This window comes from Hordeum vulgare, chromosome 7H (genome assembly GCF_904849725.1).
Source record: "Hordeum vulgare subsp. vulgare chromosome 7H, MorexV3_pseudomolecules_assembly, whole genome shotgun sequence".
NCBI lineage: Eukaryota > Viridiplantae > Streptophyta > Magnoliopsida > Poales > Poaceae > Hordeum > Hordeum vulgare.
In genome coordinates, this window is record NC_058524.1 from 574,373,448 (window position 1) to 574,388,256 (window position 14,809).

The following is a 14,809-nucleotide window of genomic DNA, read 5'->3' on the forward strand; positions in this document are numbered from 1 at the left end:
GATTCGGTTAACATCCACGGTAATGTATCACCCCTTGGTCTTATTACTTTCCGTGTTTCACCTGATGGTATCCATGGATCTTGCGAAATTTTGATTTTTTACCCCATGCGAACACGCCATATACAAGCTCATTTAAAGGTTTGGATACCCGAAACAATGTTGTGCCAAGTGTAAGAAGAACCCTTCTTCGGTCCCACATTCAGGATGTTTTCGTCAGGATAATATTTTGCACTAACAACACATGCCACTATTTTGCTAACATAACAGGGTTGAAAGGACGTGGATGTCGCCTAGAAGGGGTGGGGGGTGAATAGGCGCTTTAAAATAATTACAATTTAGACTTGAATAAATGCGGAATAAAGCTAACGTTTAATTAGTTAAGCATAAAACCTAAAACAACTAGGCTCATCTATGTGCACCAATAACTTATACTAAGTAAGATAAACAACTAAGTGATAATAAGATATATAACATGAAACAATATGGCTATCACAAAGTAAAATGCATAAGTAAAGGGGTCGGGTAAGAGATAACCGAGGCACATGGAGACGACGATGTATCCCGAAGTTCACATCCTTGCGGATGGTAATCTCCGTTTGGAGCGGTGTGCAGGCACAATGCTCCCCAAGAAGCCACTAGGGCCATCGTAATCTCCTCACACCTCGCACAATACAAGATGTCGTGATTCCACTAAGGGGGCCATGAGGACGGTCAATGAATCCGTATAAACAAGGTTGGGGCAATCTTCACAACTTAATTGGAGGCTCCCAACGACAACATGAAGCTTCCCCATAATGGATTGTGGCTCTGGGGTGACCTTAATTGCTCGGGACAATCTCCACAACTTAATTGGAGACCTCGATGCTTGCCCAGAGCTTTACACCATAATGATTGAGCTCTCAGACACCACCAATCTAGGGCGCCAAAGCACCGAAGAAGAACAAGCTCTAGGGTACCAAGCACCCAAGAGTCATAAGCTTCTCAACTTTTCACTTCCATGTATCACCATGAAGAACTCAAACCGATGCAACTAATGCAATGGCAAGAACACACGAAGTGGTCAAGTCCCTCACACTCAAATTCCACCACAACAACAAAAGATATGAAGGAATATAAGAGGAAGAACAAAGAGCTCACAAAGAACTCTAGGATCAAGACCCAAGGGGTTCCCCTCACATAGAGGAGAAGTGATTGGTGGAAATGTGGATCTAGATATCCTCTTTCTTTTCCCTCAAGAACTAACAAGAATCATTGGATGGATTGAGAGATACCAAGCTCGAAGAAGGTCAACAATGGCAAGCAAACACGAGCTCAATGGATAAGGTTCAGTGGGGAAGAAGAACCCCTTTATAGTAGGGGAAAAATCCAACGATTACCCCCTCAGCCCGCACACAAGCGGTATTACCACTCATGAGAGCGGTACTACTGCTTGGGCGGTAGAGCCAGCCACGCAGTGCAATGGCAGGAGGCCAAGAGGCAGTAGGGCCGCCGAAGCAGTACTACCTCTCTTCCTAGCGGTACTACCGTTGAGGTTGCAATGCAGAAGCCCACGAAAGAAGAGATGAAGGAGGGACGAAGGCAATTCCACCTAAGCGGTACTACCGCTGTCTAGAGCGGTACTACCACAAATAAGAGGTAGTATTTCTTCCTACTACCGCTCTTAGTCCGTTGTGGGTTCCAGGCCCATAAGGAAGAGCGGTAGCGGTGTGGTAGTAACAGACGGTACTACCGCTCGGGAGCGGTACTACCGCGCCGTACTACGAGTCAGAAACCGCTGAGTCCGACGCGAAAAATGTCGAGACACCAAAGCCATCGATAGAGCGCGTGGAAAAAACTCCAACATCGAGAACATTATAGAAGATGCATATGGACTCCGTTTTCGATGAACTCGAGCTTCTCGTGAAGATGACCATGAGCTCTAAAACTCACAAAGAAAAACACCAAACAAGAACCAAGAAAGATGATGCAAGGATGCAAATGGTTTGAGCTCTCAACGAATGATACGATCAAGCTACTCACTTGAGAGGCCCCCTTGATAGTATGTCTATCGATCCTATAACCCGGTCTCTCAACTACCACCATGAAACCGGTAGAATAGAAAACCTATCAAGGGCAAACCTATACCTTGCACATAGTCAGTCCACTTGAGTTAGATGATGATGATTTTGACTTCCTCAAGATGGACCACCTTTTTTCATTGCGTTGGCTCGACGAAGAATAGTTGCTTGCTCCCCCATACTCCACTATGGATGAGCCACTCTTCGACACATCTTCACAAGTCCATTATCACCACAATGGACGACAAGCTTCAAGCATGATATCTTCGTGATGCTCCACTTGAACTTGCACACTGCAATCTTGATGACGATCACCACTTGATGTCATCCTCCATGGGTTGTACGAGATCTTCCTCTTGACACAAGCCCATGGAAATATACCTAACCTCATATAGAACTCTCACGTAGACCATAGGTTAGTACACAAAGCGTAATGGATAATGCTTACCATATCATGGGGTCGCTTGATCCCTCTCGATACATTTTATACGCTTTTGTGTGTTGGTCAACTTGATTCACTCTTTCACTTAGTCTTTATCAACCATGTATCTTATCTTCTCCCTTTATAAAGATGATGTCTTGATGGTAAACATGAATACTCACACAATCTTCTTCTTCAAGACATGCTTGCAATAATCTCAACTCTGACATGACCAATCTTTGGATAAAACCTTGAATACCACCTTGGTCACCATATAAACCCCTTGAAACCAACAGATGGACTTCAAGAAGTGCCTATGAACAAATCCTTCGAATATAACTCAAGGCAACCATTAGTCCATAGAGATTGTCATCAATTACCAAAACCACACATGAAGAAATGTGCTCTTACAAAGGTTAAAATTGTGAAGTTCCCTAAACTCCATGCCACCTTTCTTCTCTAGAACACACATCTTCCACCATGCAAGCCAATGCATTTTATTTTTCTCCTCCTTATGACCCCACCAGAATCTCGCAATCTCATCAATAATGGATTTACAAATCCCTTTTGGAAGTTTAAAAACTGACATAGGTTACAAAGGAATTGCATGTGCAACTGATTCAAAAAGTATCTCTTTTCCTTGCATTGAGAGGATATTTTCCTTCGAACCTTTCAAACGCTGACGTATTCTATCAATGAGGTGTTGAAGGCAGTCACTACGGTCTACCCCAACCATGGTGGGAAAACCTAAATATTTGTCAAACACGGCTTTGATCAAAATATCCAACTACCTATGAATATCATCTCTAACACTCGCATTAGTATTGGGGCTAAAGAAAATAGTAGATTTTGCATTACTCACCAGTTTTCCGAAACTGCTACAATAGGTATCCAAAACTTTTTTCAAGGTATTTGCATTATGGACGTTAGCTCACTGGGAATGAAGGAATCGTCAACAAAAAGGAGATGGGAGATAGATGGAGCGTTTCTGCACACTTGTATGCCTTCAATTGCACGAACTTCCTCTTCATGAGCGAGCAAGCATGAAAGACCCTCAAAACAAAGCAGAAAAAGATATGGTGACAAGGGATCCCCCTGTCTCAGGCCTCTAGTTGGCAAGAATTCCTGAGTCTATGTATCATTAAATCTTACTCTATAGCCATCGAGGAAACACATCCATAATCAGATCAACCCATTGCGAATGAAACCCCAACTTCAACATCATCTGTTTTAGAAAACCCCATTCAACTCTATTGTATACCTTCAACATATCCAACTTGACTGCACAGTACCCATTGGACCCATGGGTCTTCTTTTTTATTGGATGAGAACACTCATAAGCCACCAACACATTAGTTGTAATTAGTCTACCTGGCACAAAAACACTTAGCGTTGGGGAAGTAACTTCTGGTAGAATCTTCTTTAGACTATTAGCCAACATTTTGGAGATGATCGTATATACAACGTTGCATAGACTAATTGGCCTATATTGAGTGATTACCTCTGGAATTTCTACCTTTGGAATCAAACAATGTTTGTTTGATTCCATCCATTTGGGATTTTCTTATTATTAATTGCATCAAGAACTTCATTAGAAAGCTCATCTCCAAGGATATGCAAAAACCTCTTGAAGAAAATTGCATGCAGTCGTCCGGGTCCGGTGCCTTCATGTCCCTGATCTAAAACAGAGACTTGCGCATCTCATCCCTGGAGTATGGTGCAATAAGAAGCCTATTCATACTGCTCGTTACACGTGGCTTGACCTCATGCATAAGTTTCTGTCAATATTAGTTGAATCTGGCATAAAGTGGTTACCAAAATAGTCACAAATTAATGCCAGCCAAACGAGTTGATGGAGCAAACGAGCTAAAGTGAATCGGGAGCGAGTGAGGGAGAGATATTTTAATGGGCCACGGGCCACTACAGTTCGTATGAGCGTAGAACCAACCAAGAGAAGGTTATTTTTCCCAACACGCATCTATAGCGAGAAATAGGAGCTCCCGAGGTGGGTTGTCTAGCACACGGTCCTCTCGTTAGGTTATGGGCTTTTTAAACCTTTCTCGTTCTAGGGGCTTGTTTTGGGGAGGTGATATATATTGCTCCTCAGATCGCTCATAGTCATTGTAAATGGGTCAGGCCCAGCGGACAATTAGACATGCCTCTCTCTCTCTCTCTCTTCTTTTTATGTCGGTCGGTTTTATTTCTCAAAAAGATACATCCTAATTGGTTTTATTTAATTTTAAAATGTTCGCAATTAAGAAAAAATGTTCATGAATTAAAAAAATGTTTATAAAATTGAAAATATGAACCGTATAAAAAGAAAAGGAGCTTTTGAATTGCACTAAAAATTTCATTTCTAGCAAAAATATGGAGTAAATACATACAATCGCCTAACACATATAATTGCTTCATTTCACCTATCTTCCTCGAGTCCATCTTCTCCTACCTCGATGATCTTGCCATGGATCCTCTCTTGTCCTACCTCCTGATCCTACCATGGATGTGCCTCCCTTGACAAACCCAAATCGACGATGTACATGTGCATCCCAAGAGATCAAGCTCAAGTCGGCTTACTGCAAGGCCAACACGAGGCTGCTGCAAGATGGCATCTCAACTCTGGCGAGCTCCTCAGCGTGCTGCAAGGCTAGGAAGAGATTGCTGCATGTCGCTGCTTCAAGACGGCGTCCCAACTCCGTCGAGCTCCAGGCAGTGTGCTGCAAGGCCAGGGGCGTGGCTGCTGCAAGCCAACGTCGCAGCTCCGACGAGCACTAGACGATGGCCCTGTTTGGATCTATGGGTTAGAGTTGGAGTTGGTTAGATTAGACCGAACTAACCCCAAAACATTCAAACAAGAAGGTTAGAGTTGGTTAGATGCATCTAACCCATTCAAAAGAACTAACCCACCCAAGAGGTGCTTATTTGGGTTAGAGTTAGGTGGGATCCAAAAAAAGTTACTTTTTCCTGTACCTCCACCACATCAAATCCTGATTAAAGGAGTTAAATGATTGAAAAAGGTACATTTATTGACAATCTAACCCTGCCATCCAAACACCTCTTTGGTTAGAGTTAATTCAGGGTTAATCTAAGGTTAGAATCTAACTCTAACCTCTAATCGAGTTAGAGTATCCAAACAGGACCGATGTGCTGCAAGGTCGGGACAGAGTTGCCAACCGTTGCTATAACTTTGATGAGTTTCGAACGGCATGTAAGGCCCGTGCGGTTTCTGAGACACGAAGAATGTTGCAATGACAACATGACTCATGTTGCAAAGGTCTTATGACAGCAATGATAAGGGTTATGTTTTATGTGACAACATGGCTCATGTTGCAAAGCTTTGGCACAAACTGAGAACGGATCGGAGGACTCTCGTTCACCGAATCAAGCGGTTTGGAGAGCGGATGATTTTCTTCGCACGACAGCCGACACGTAGCACGCGCCGAGAAATAACAATCTCTCACAAAGAGATCAGCTCTTCCTTTTAATAAAAGCTAGTAATGAAATTACAGGTTCTGAAACTGCATTTATTTTCTAGAGATACAAACTGCGTGGCGTCTCAGACGTCGCCATCAGCCAAATACACCCCTATGTACCTGGCGCTCCGCGGATCAGGATAAGATGAACCATTATGCTAATGTCAATGAGGGGAGGATGCGGTCATGTCTGTCCACAAGTAAAGAACTCCATTCCCGGTCATGCTCCAGGTCAATCACATTGCAGCACGACGCAGCACGCACATCACGCGCTCCATCAGAGCGTGTACGGATAGACCACCGGAGCCCCGAATCAGCACGTGATCCAAGGGAGATTCCATCAGTCAGCAGGCCTCATCAACAAACGCACTGCCGACACGCACCTGTCCTGATCAGCGCCTCAAACCAGATGCGACACATGACACCACACCACACGCAAATTGAATTCAGGCAATCAAGCTGCTGCTCCCGCTTGCTTACAGTGTCGTTCGTCTCAGAGAACACCAACCAAATTCACAAACTGTAACCACGGCCGGGGCCGGCGACGAGCCGCTCCAAACAGGCTGAAGTTTGATTTGGGATTCTTCGCTGCGAAAGTGTCGCCGCTACATCCGAGCAGGAGGCGGCACTCATGTGTTTCCAAAAAAGAGAAGAAAAAAAGGCTTTTCACCAGCATCACTTTATAAGATGGGTGCTAAATATATACAGAATGGAAGCTAGGATAACGAAAATCTATTGCAAACGAGCGACGGCGGCGGAGGGTTTCTGTTGCTACTTTTTATGCACAGGAAGTCTGGGGCTGGGGCGGCGCCTAGCAACGACCGGGCGGGAAAAGAAACGAAAACGAGCAGGGGATACAGTTTCCTGATGGCTGCGGCATCACATCGCGGCTGCAAATCCCTTTCTTTATCAGCTGGTTCTATCAGGTAGTGCGCCGATCACCGACCATATCTTGTATCCCTGGAGGAAGAAGCATCAAACATCAGATAGAGTCAGAGTTTGGAGAGGAGGAAGAGAACTCAATCAAGGTTGAAATACAAAAGCAAATTCTATGAATCCAAAGGTAGCAGTCATGCTGAATCTCATAATACTACTCCTTACAACATAAAATCCTCACAAGAAGTTCTGGTATACACACCTAAACAAATACATCCTTTAGTCCTAAACAACTAGCTCATGAATAAAGAGCAGATAAGAGATGGCTAATAAAAGGAAGCAGGCCTATCGGTGATTGTTTTGGAGACTAGTGTGTGCCTATTGGGACTTGTGTACTTTAGGTGCATGTGGATACAATATAACTGCAATAACTATGGCATAGAATAGCAGATTGTCTATACTGACCTGTAATGGAAACTAGCCATTCTTCCTGGTGTTGACATACTAGGCACGGCCCCTGTGACAATGTACTCATCATCGATTTCATCAAATCTGATTTCCCTCAGGTCAACAGCTTGTGTCGGAACCTCGAGATTGAAGTTTTCCAGATGAGCCTGATTGCTGTTCCTCCTTCCACTTCCTCTATTGTCCCTTCCTCTCCCTCTTCTTCGACTTCTTGGATATCTACAAAAAGCCTTGCAACAAATAAAAGACCACCACTTCCTCCTAACCCTGCGGAGAACTTCATAGTCATCTCCAGTATCATCATCCCCATACTCAATCACATAGTCTCCGAGAACGATACCATTAGGAACTTGTGCATGTATTGTGCTCAAGACATCCACGATATCAGAAGACTGCTGGAAGTTGTCCCAATCAACTTGCCTGGCAGGGTCGATTTCTGAAGGGCGTGAATCTGGGTGCTTCTGCTGCGTGTGCTTCTGCAGCTCATTGAAGTTACCAGTAAAGGAACAGCAATCCTCTTCACAGCATCTCTTCTTCTGGTTAAGATGCAGACGAGCCTCACTGTTAACAATCCACCCAATGACGTCGCCTCTACACAACGGGCAACTTGGGCGGTTGTTTGCATGGGACGACACGATGTGGATGCTATCAAGAGGGGCCACAGCTATAGACGAGACCTTGACATTGGCAGGCAGCTCATAGGCACCTTTGAACCTCTCGAGACAGTTTGAGCGGGTCTGGTCGGTGTCACACACAAACGGCCTGCAACCCTTCTCGTAAGACGTGCACCTCAGCAGGACTGCATTGTGAGGGTAATCTAGACAGATTGGGCAGGTGACATCCTCCTTCCAGCTTTTATCAAGATGCATGTCCAGATCAAAAGAGCTGGGCCTCACCACCTTCTTCACCATCAGGTTCCCTGAACCCATGCCGAACTCGGTAGCGCAGCGCGTGTCCCTTAACAGGTGCAACTTTTCATCACAGCCTGCATGGCATCAACAAGCAAGCAGACAATTAGCTACAAGTTTCATCATTTTCTAAACATAGCATATCTGTTGTTGTGCACGCAGCACCGTGACATATTTAGCATTTCCATCAATACAGGACACGGCATGCTGATGGATGATGACAGTCTATGTATGGCACAGTAAAGACATCTTCAGTACCCAATCAGTCCACGTAATCATTAATTTTTCCCCCATAAGCTCTTTTGATCCGCTAATGATTTGCTAAAAGTCTATTCCGTTGCGTTTATGCTGAGAAACTAAAAAGGAGAATCCCGGCCCAACCCCCCTAACGCAACTGAACTGCTGCTGGTTTCGCCGGCGTCGTCTGATTTCACGCCCCCACATAAATCAGCCCCTTGAATCAGTAAAGCACAATCCCAAATAGAAGTCGATCTGGGTGGGTACTGGCGAAAAACCAACCAAAACTCCTGACCAGCCCTCCTTGAATCCGCATCTGCACAGGGCCGCGCGGAGGAGATCGGGGCAGGGAGCCCCTCCCCCGTCGAATCACGCTAGACGAGCATGCTGTATCCGCAGCCTAAACCCCTGAGCGCTAGGAATCACTCCAGCCCACCGAAAGCGTCGGCAAGGGGGTGGGGCAGAACAAACAGCCCCAAATCCACCCGAACGAAATCCGCGCGCCGCCCCCTGACCGCGCGGCACCCGCGAAATCTCTCCCGAATAAGAAAGAAAAATCCCAATCCGCATCACGCAAAAGGAGGCCGGCTGGGCAGGGGCGCCGATCGGCCGAAGGGGGCAGCAGAGGACGTCGAAATCGAACGGGGAAAAATGGGAGGAGCAGGAGGGAGCCGTACCGTCGCCGTCGCCGTCGCCGCTGTTGACGCCGCCGCGGCGCGGGGTAGGTGGCGGAGGTGGGAGACGAGGGGAGAGGTGGGGAGTTGAAAAAACCGTACCCTCCCACAGCTCGCACGCTCGCCAAGGACTTCCGAGGTGGTGGTGATGATGGATGCAGCCGCCCTCTCCCTCTCTCCCTCTTTCCTCCCTCCTCTCTTTTCTACTCGCGCATCCAAGTCGCCATCCATTTCGGCGCTTCCGTTCGGTTTTCTAAATACCGGGTCGCACTCCCCCTTTCCTCTGCCTTTTTTCCGTTTCCCTTTCACGAGAAAATCGACTTTTTTGTTTGTTTCTGTTTTTATATTTATTCATAAGTTGTTCTCCTAGTTATTAATCTATAAGATGTTTGGATATTTTAATATAGACCGCATACGAACCGGAATGAATAAACAAACACACTAAAACGTGTCTATATACATCCGATCCAAAGAAGAAGAAAAAGTCTCGTAAGGCGCTTAGACTCCTCGATTCCGGTTCAGAGTGATGTCGCACTTTTGAGGCTGCGGCAGCGAGTGACCGTCTCCTCCGAGGTGATGGATCGATGAATGATGTCGAGTAGGATCTTGTTGTCGTCGTCAACAGGCGAAAACGGCTCCGACGTGGATCCAGAGACGAATTTAAGGGGGCGAGGGGGGATTCTTCTATTATGATTGTGGTTGTTGCATCCAATTTTTTTTACTTCATATGATATTTGTCCCTTTCATGAACAAACTTGCCCCCTCTATGCATGAATGTTGGCTCCGTCTCTGCGTGGATCGACAAGACCTCCAGGCGAATCGGTCGAAGGCAGGCAGCCACGGCCGCTCGCTCGCCGATGCGGGCACGAGCACCCAACGTCGTCAGGAAGGAGCATGGCCTAGAGGGTGCGGACTGCGATTACCCCTCCAGGTCACCCGGGAGCCCGTGAAGCTCGAGCGACCATCCATGGTCGGATGAAGGCAATGCAGAGTGCAAGCTTCTCGTCATTAGGGTCGGAGGAGTTGGAATCCTCCTTTTGAGGAGTGCCACTCAGTCGGTTGGGTTGGACTAGTTGTCGGATCCACTGCAGAAGCCGGCCATGGTAGTGGGAACAAGCAGGCGGTGAAAACGAGGTGGTCGAGAAAAATGTGGACTTTGACTAGGGTTTAATCCGAGATGGGATATTTTTGGGGGTGCAGTAAGTACATGGTGTGTCATTGTGGGTCGGATCCAACGTGATGGACGTGTTTTAATTCCATCCTCCTAGATATTGTGTATACAGAAGGATTTGGAGGGTCCGGTTGTAAATGCTTTGAATAGCTTTACTCCTTCAATCAAGGACAGGGCCATGTTTGCGCAATCCATATTCGAAGGCACATTTGAAACATGCACTTACTTTAGAGAGAAGAGAGAAGGGAGTAAATTAACCAGCTCCGGGAATGTTCCCACCGAATCGTCAAATGCGTTTTGCGTAGGCAGTGAGATTGTGTGTGGGAGAATATGAAAGCGTTTTGCGCTCACAGAATAATAAGATGGGAAAGGGACGGCCAGACGGTTGACGTGTGGAGGAAGAAGATAGCATTAGCATATGCCAATTGAAAAAAGGCAATGACTCCGTTACAACTCAACCACACAAACACAAAATTCACACCTGCTACCTCTTACTCTACTGCCATCGGGTATGAAACGTGGACGCAGGCAAGTTGAATTTAGTAGTACGTGGAAGGAACGGGGTGGTAAAACTTCACACGGTCCGGTGGACACTCCAGAGCAGTACAGGCGTTAGGTGAGGAGACCATGACCCCTTTGGATCTTGCTACATTTCATCTGCAACCTGACACGCGCGACCATACTGAAGCAACCTGTCGTCCTCTCGGTCTGCCACAGCAAAGATCGTTCAAGCTCAAGACTCAAAACGGAATCCAATATCATTTTCGACAAGTCACAAGCTGGAGTACAATTTAGTCAGTCTCCGCATGAGACACGAGACTCGTCATAGGTTCAGCTGGGCTGAAGGGTGTAGATAGCAGTGTCGATACCAGCAGCCACACAAAACTTCGACAAAGGACGCTGTTATTCTAGATATCGTCGACAAAACACGCCAATGGCGGCAAGGGCAGTGAGTAGTGCTGGAGCTCCACGGACTGACTGCTCCTACAGGAAGGGTGGGCGTCGCGACTAGTACGGGACGTTCTTGGGCAGGTTCCGGATCACGTTGCTCTTCATCCCGATCTTGGTCCTCATCGTCTCCACCCCGCTCTTGTTCATCGCTCGCAGGACCTTCAGCCTCACCATCTGCTCCTTGGACTGGACCGTCACCAAGCCCATGCTCTTGTAGCTGAAGAAGGGGAACAGAAAACAAAACGCCGTTAAGCATACGTGCCTCAGCATTTTATGAATGCAACATGACAAAGATACTTGAATGGGTAGGATGAAGGACGCAGGATTCAGACCTGGAAGCCAGGGAAAGCGCAAGTGCACGGTCTGCTGCAACCGAAGGCCGTGGCTTCTGGCGGTAGTAGCGGATGAACTCTCGGGAGCCAAGAGTCGTCACACGTCTCCCCTTCTCGCTCTTACTTGTGATCACGAGCTCAGATCCACCACCTCCCAGTTCAATGCTGTTGTCCATGTCACCTGCAGCAACCAACTGCTTGCCCTCCACATCAACATAGCTGTTGGAAACAGAACCATGTCGTTAGGTGTAAGATGTGTGCAGACTTAATATCCAACACAGATAACTAGTCCCTTCGTCCCGAACAAGTTATCTTAGATTTGTCAAGATACGGATGTATCTAGACACGTTTTAGTGTTAGGTACATCTGTATCTAGACAAATCTAAGACAACTAGTTTGGGACGGAGGTAATATGATTCAGTGGACATATGAAGAAACTATTAAAACCATTAACCATTTCAAATTATATTTACTTTTGTCCACAAACCATCCGAACATAATACAATTCTCAACAGAATTCCTGCTTCTAAGCATTCATGGAACAACAGAAAACCAATAACCAATGCAAAGAGCACAAATTCTAGAATTTGAAGAAAATATGCTAAGATGAGTATGTCCTCCAACAAGGTATCTCAAAAAAAGCCCCTCAGAAGCACAAACTGAAACCCTAATATTATCAAAACTATGATCATATTACAGGAAACAAGAAGGTTAGTAACAATTTTGTAGGAACAGTACAAACCTGCTACTGTAATCATAGAAATCCTCAAGGTCAGCATCTTCATCCTCCCCACCATCTCCATAACGTAATTTGCAGTGACCTTTTGCATCCATATGCTTCCTGACAGCCTCAAGACTTTGAAAAGGCTGGCATCTGTCATTGCAGTAGAGGCACATAAAGTCACGCTTCACCTGCAGGCAGAATGACCAGTACAAGATCATGTTAGAAAACATGCAACTAGCGAACAGGGACATTAGTAGTGATGGCGAAATGCCTACCTTCAGTCCAACATATATAAGAAGGCCATTGGGATCCTTCAAGTATTCACTGTCAGGTATGAAGAAACCATGCTTTTTGTGCATATGGATCATGCAGTCCTCTATGTTGTCATGCTTGAGATCGCACATGAAGCAGACAGAGGGATCCAACATTTCAAGATCAGCCATCTCATCATCTGATTTAGAGTCCTCATCTACTTGCATGTTTGAAGTAGACTCCAACTCACTTGGGTCCATTTCAACCCACTCGTCCTCCTCATCCTCATCTTCATCTTCATCTTCTTCCATTGCGGAGGGGGCTCTACGAGGGACTCGCTCAGGAAGTGGCTTGACTACTGCAGCAGTGGAGGCATTGGGCTCCTGAGAAGCTCTCAAGAGATGTGATCGCGTGGTGAGATGTTGGGCATGAGCTTTTGCACTCCTGTACCCTTTTCCACAAAGAGCACAGCTGTAAGACATTGGAGGAGCAATGGTAGAATTGCTTCCCTCTGCTAAAACAGTTTGTCTAGCAATAAACAGAGCCTCGGTAACTCCAGGAACTCCAGCCACCTGACAAACACCGAATATCAAAATGATGCACTACAGAAATACAGAACTGAGGTAAGCAAGTAACAAAATCAAACAGCTTCCAGGAATGTGTTACAAGTACAGTTGTCAAGTTGATCATATAGAAATATGATAGCAAGTTTCCCTCTGTGTAGGGTTTAATCGTCAGCTAACGGATTATCCCAAAACAGACACTTAAGTTGAGTTACCTCCATTTTTTTCAACTAAACTTGCCTATTACAAGGTCCTTCTCGAAATAGGCTTTCACCCCGATTACAAGGTCCTTTACACATAAGGAATATAGTTTCTTCTCCAATAAGTAAGATAATTTCCTCCTCGTCCTATTAACAGAATACCAGGTGCATAATCTACAGCAAGGACAAGCTGCAGGGCATGGTCTCATGAACAAAGCAGGCATGTATAGCATTTCTTCTACAAACGGATTGGCACATTCCAAAAGACAAATCACAGCTAGCGCTTCTCTGCAATTCCTAACCAAAGCAAAGTACGAGGCTTACCCATAGCCTCATTTCTTAAGTTCACAGTATACCTCAAATTTTCTAATTAAAATGTTTGCCCTGCAATCTAGTACCTTCATTTACCTCAAAACACAGAGCAAAAAAACACTCATTCTGATCATCCATGAGCACAAACACGAGCCGGACGGCTAAACCTAACAAACCAAGCAACAAAAATCGCAGGGGAAGTGCTTGCGCAGGCCTACTAGGTATAATTTCCGATCCAGAAGCGAGCAACACGTCACATACCTCACATCACATACGGAGCGCACCATCTGCTGCTACCTAACACGAACCCTAGCGGCAAACGCACGCCAATCCCGCGGGACCGGCGCGGGGAAGACGGTGGTAAGGATACTACCTTGCGCTTGAGGTTGTAGCGGTGCCACTCGGAGCGGTAGTGGAGGCGCTGCTCCTCCTCCTCCTCGAACGCCGCGTTGCAGGCGTTGCAGGTGACCGTCGGCATCTTGGCCGCCCCTTCCTGTCCGCTCGGCTCCGGCTTGGACCAGGCTTCGGCGGGCGGGCGGGCGGCGCCGGCGGCGGAGGAGGTCGCGAGGGAGTCCTCGGCTTGGAGTTGCGTTTCTCTATTTTGCGGTAGTGGCGGCGGGGGCGGGGGCGGCTGGAGGAGGGGAAGCCAAGTAGGCGAGGGCGAGGGAGGAACGCGCTCGGCGGTGACGTGGGCGCTTGGGTCAGGCCTAGGTCGGTTTGGGGCTTTATTGGGCTCTCGGTCGTTTAGCGCTTCGGCAGGCTTTAGCCGCGTAGTAAAGCAAAGCCCATTCGTCGGTAATGTCCATGGGGGAAAACGCTATTTGAAGCTCTGTGCGAAGCCGTGTCGGGGCTTCGCACGGAGCGGGTAAACGATCGGGCTGGCCCAGTTAGGCGGGTTGCAGTGTCCGGTTTTGAAAACCTTCCAGAGAGTGCAGTCGTTTTTTTTTTTTTTAAGAAACTTCTACAAGGTTTCCTGAACTGTTTTTTATTTTTCTTTATTATTTTCTATTTATTTTATTCTTTTCTGTTTCTGTTTCAAAAAATGGTCTAGATGTTCAAAAAATGTTCTTGATTTTTCAAAAATGTTTTGTATTTCCCAAAAATTATTTTCGGTTTCAAATTTTATTCTTAAGATTCAAATTTGTTCTCCTTTCCAGAATTTTGTTCTCAAGATTCAAAAAATGTTCATCTCCTAC

The 14,809-nt window shown here is 46.2% G+C and overlaps 2 protein-coding genes across 2 annotated transcripts; both read right to left on the reverse strand.

Moving 5' to 3' along the window:
• Window positions 1-6,611: 6,611 nt before the first annotated feature.
• On the reverse strand, window positions 6,612-9,316 carry LOC123410348. The gene is made up of 3 exons (XM_045103279.1): window positions 9,112-9,316; window positions 7,290-8,274; window positions 6,612-6,908 (listed from the first exon to the last, which is right to left on the reverse strand). The coding sequence occupies exons 2-3, from the start codon at window positions 8,216-8,218 to the stop codon at window positions 6,887-6,889; spliced, it is 951 nt and encodes a 316-aa protein (XP_044959214.1). The 5' UTR covers window positions 8,219-8,274; window positions 9,112-9,316; the 3' UTR covers window positions 6,612-6,886.
• Window positions 9,317-11,019: 1,703 nt separating this feature from the next.
• LOC123407376 (cytoplasmic 60S subunit biogenesis factor REI1 homolog 1-like) lies at window positions 11,020-14,287 on the reverse strand. Its single transcript, XM_045100496.1, has 5 exons — window positions 13,987-14,287; window positions 12,562-13,110; window positions 12,305-12,474; window positions 11,563-11,781; window positions 11,020-11,447 (listed from the first exon to the last, which is right to left on the reverse strand). The coding sequence occupies exons 1-5, from the start codon at window positions 14,089-14,091 to the stop codon at window positions 11,288-11,290; spliced, it is 1,203 nt and encodes a 400-aa protein (XP_044956431.1). The 5' UTR covers window positions 14,092-14,287; the 3' UTR covers window positions 11,020-11,287.
• Window positions 14,288-14,809: the final 522 nt, after the last annotated feature.

What these genes read in the sequence shown, in the direction of transcription:
- LOC123410348 (XM_045103279.1), bottom strand. Translation starts at nt 8,218, where the DNA reads ATGGGTTCAGGGAACCTGATGGTGAAGAAGGTGGTGAGGCCCAGCTCT. An exon ending in ATGGCTAGTTTCCATTACAG is followed by an intron (nt 6,909 to 7,289) that starts GTCAGTATAGAC and finishes TTCTTCCTCCAG; the next exon opens with GGATACAAGATATGGTCGGT.
- LOC123407376 (XM_045100496.1), bottom strand. Translation starts at nt 14,091, where the DNA reads ATGCCGACGGTCACCTGCAACGCCTGCAACGCGGCGTTCGAGGAGGAG. An exon ending in GCTACAACCTCAAGCGCAAG is followed by an intron (nt 13,111 to 13,986) that starts GTAGTATCCTTA and finishes GGTGTTTGTCAG; the next exon opens with GTGGCTGGAGTTCCTGGAGT. An exon ending in TTATATATGTTGGACTGAAG is followed by an intron (nt 12,475 to 12,561) that starts GTAGGCATTTCG and finishes TTCTGCCTGCAG; the next exon opens with GTGAAGCGTGACTTTATGTG.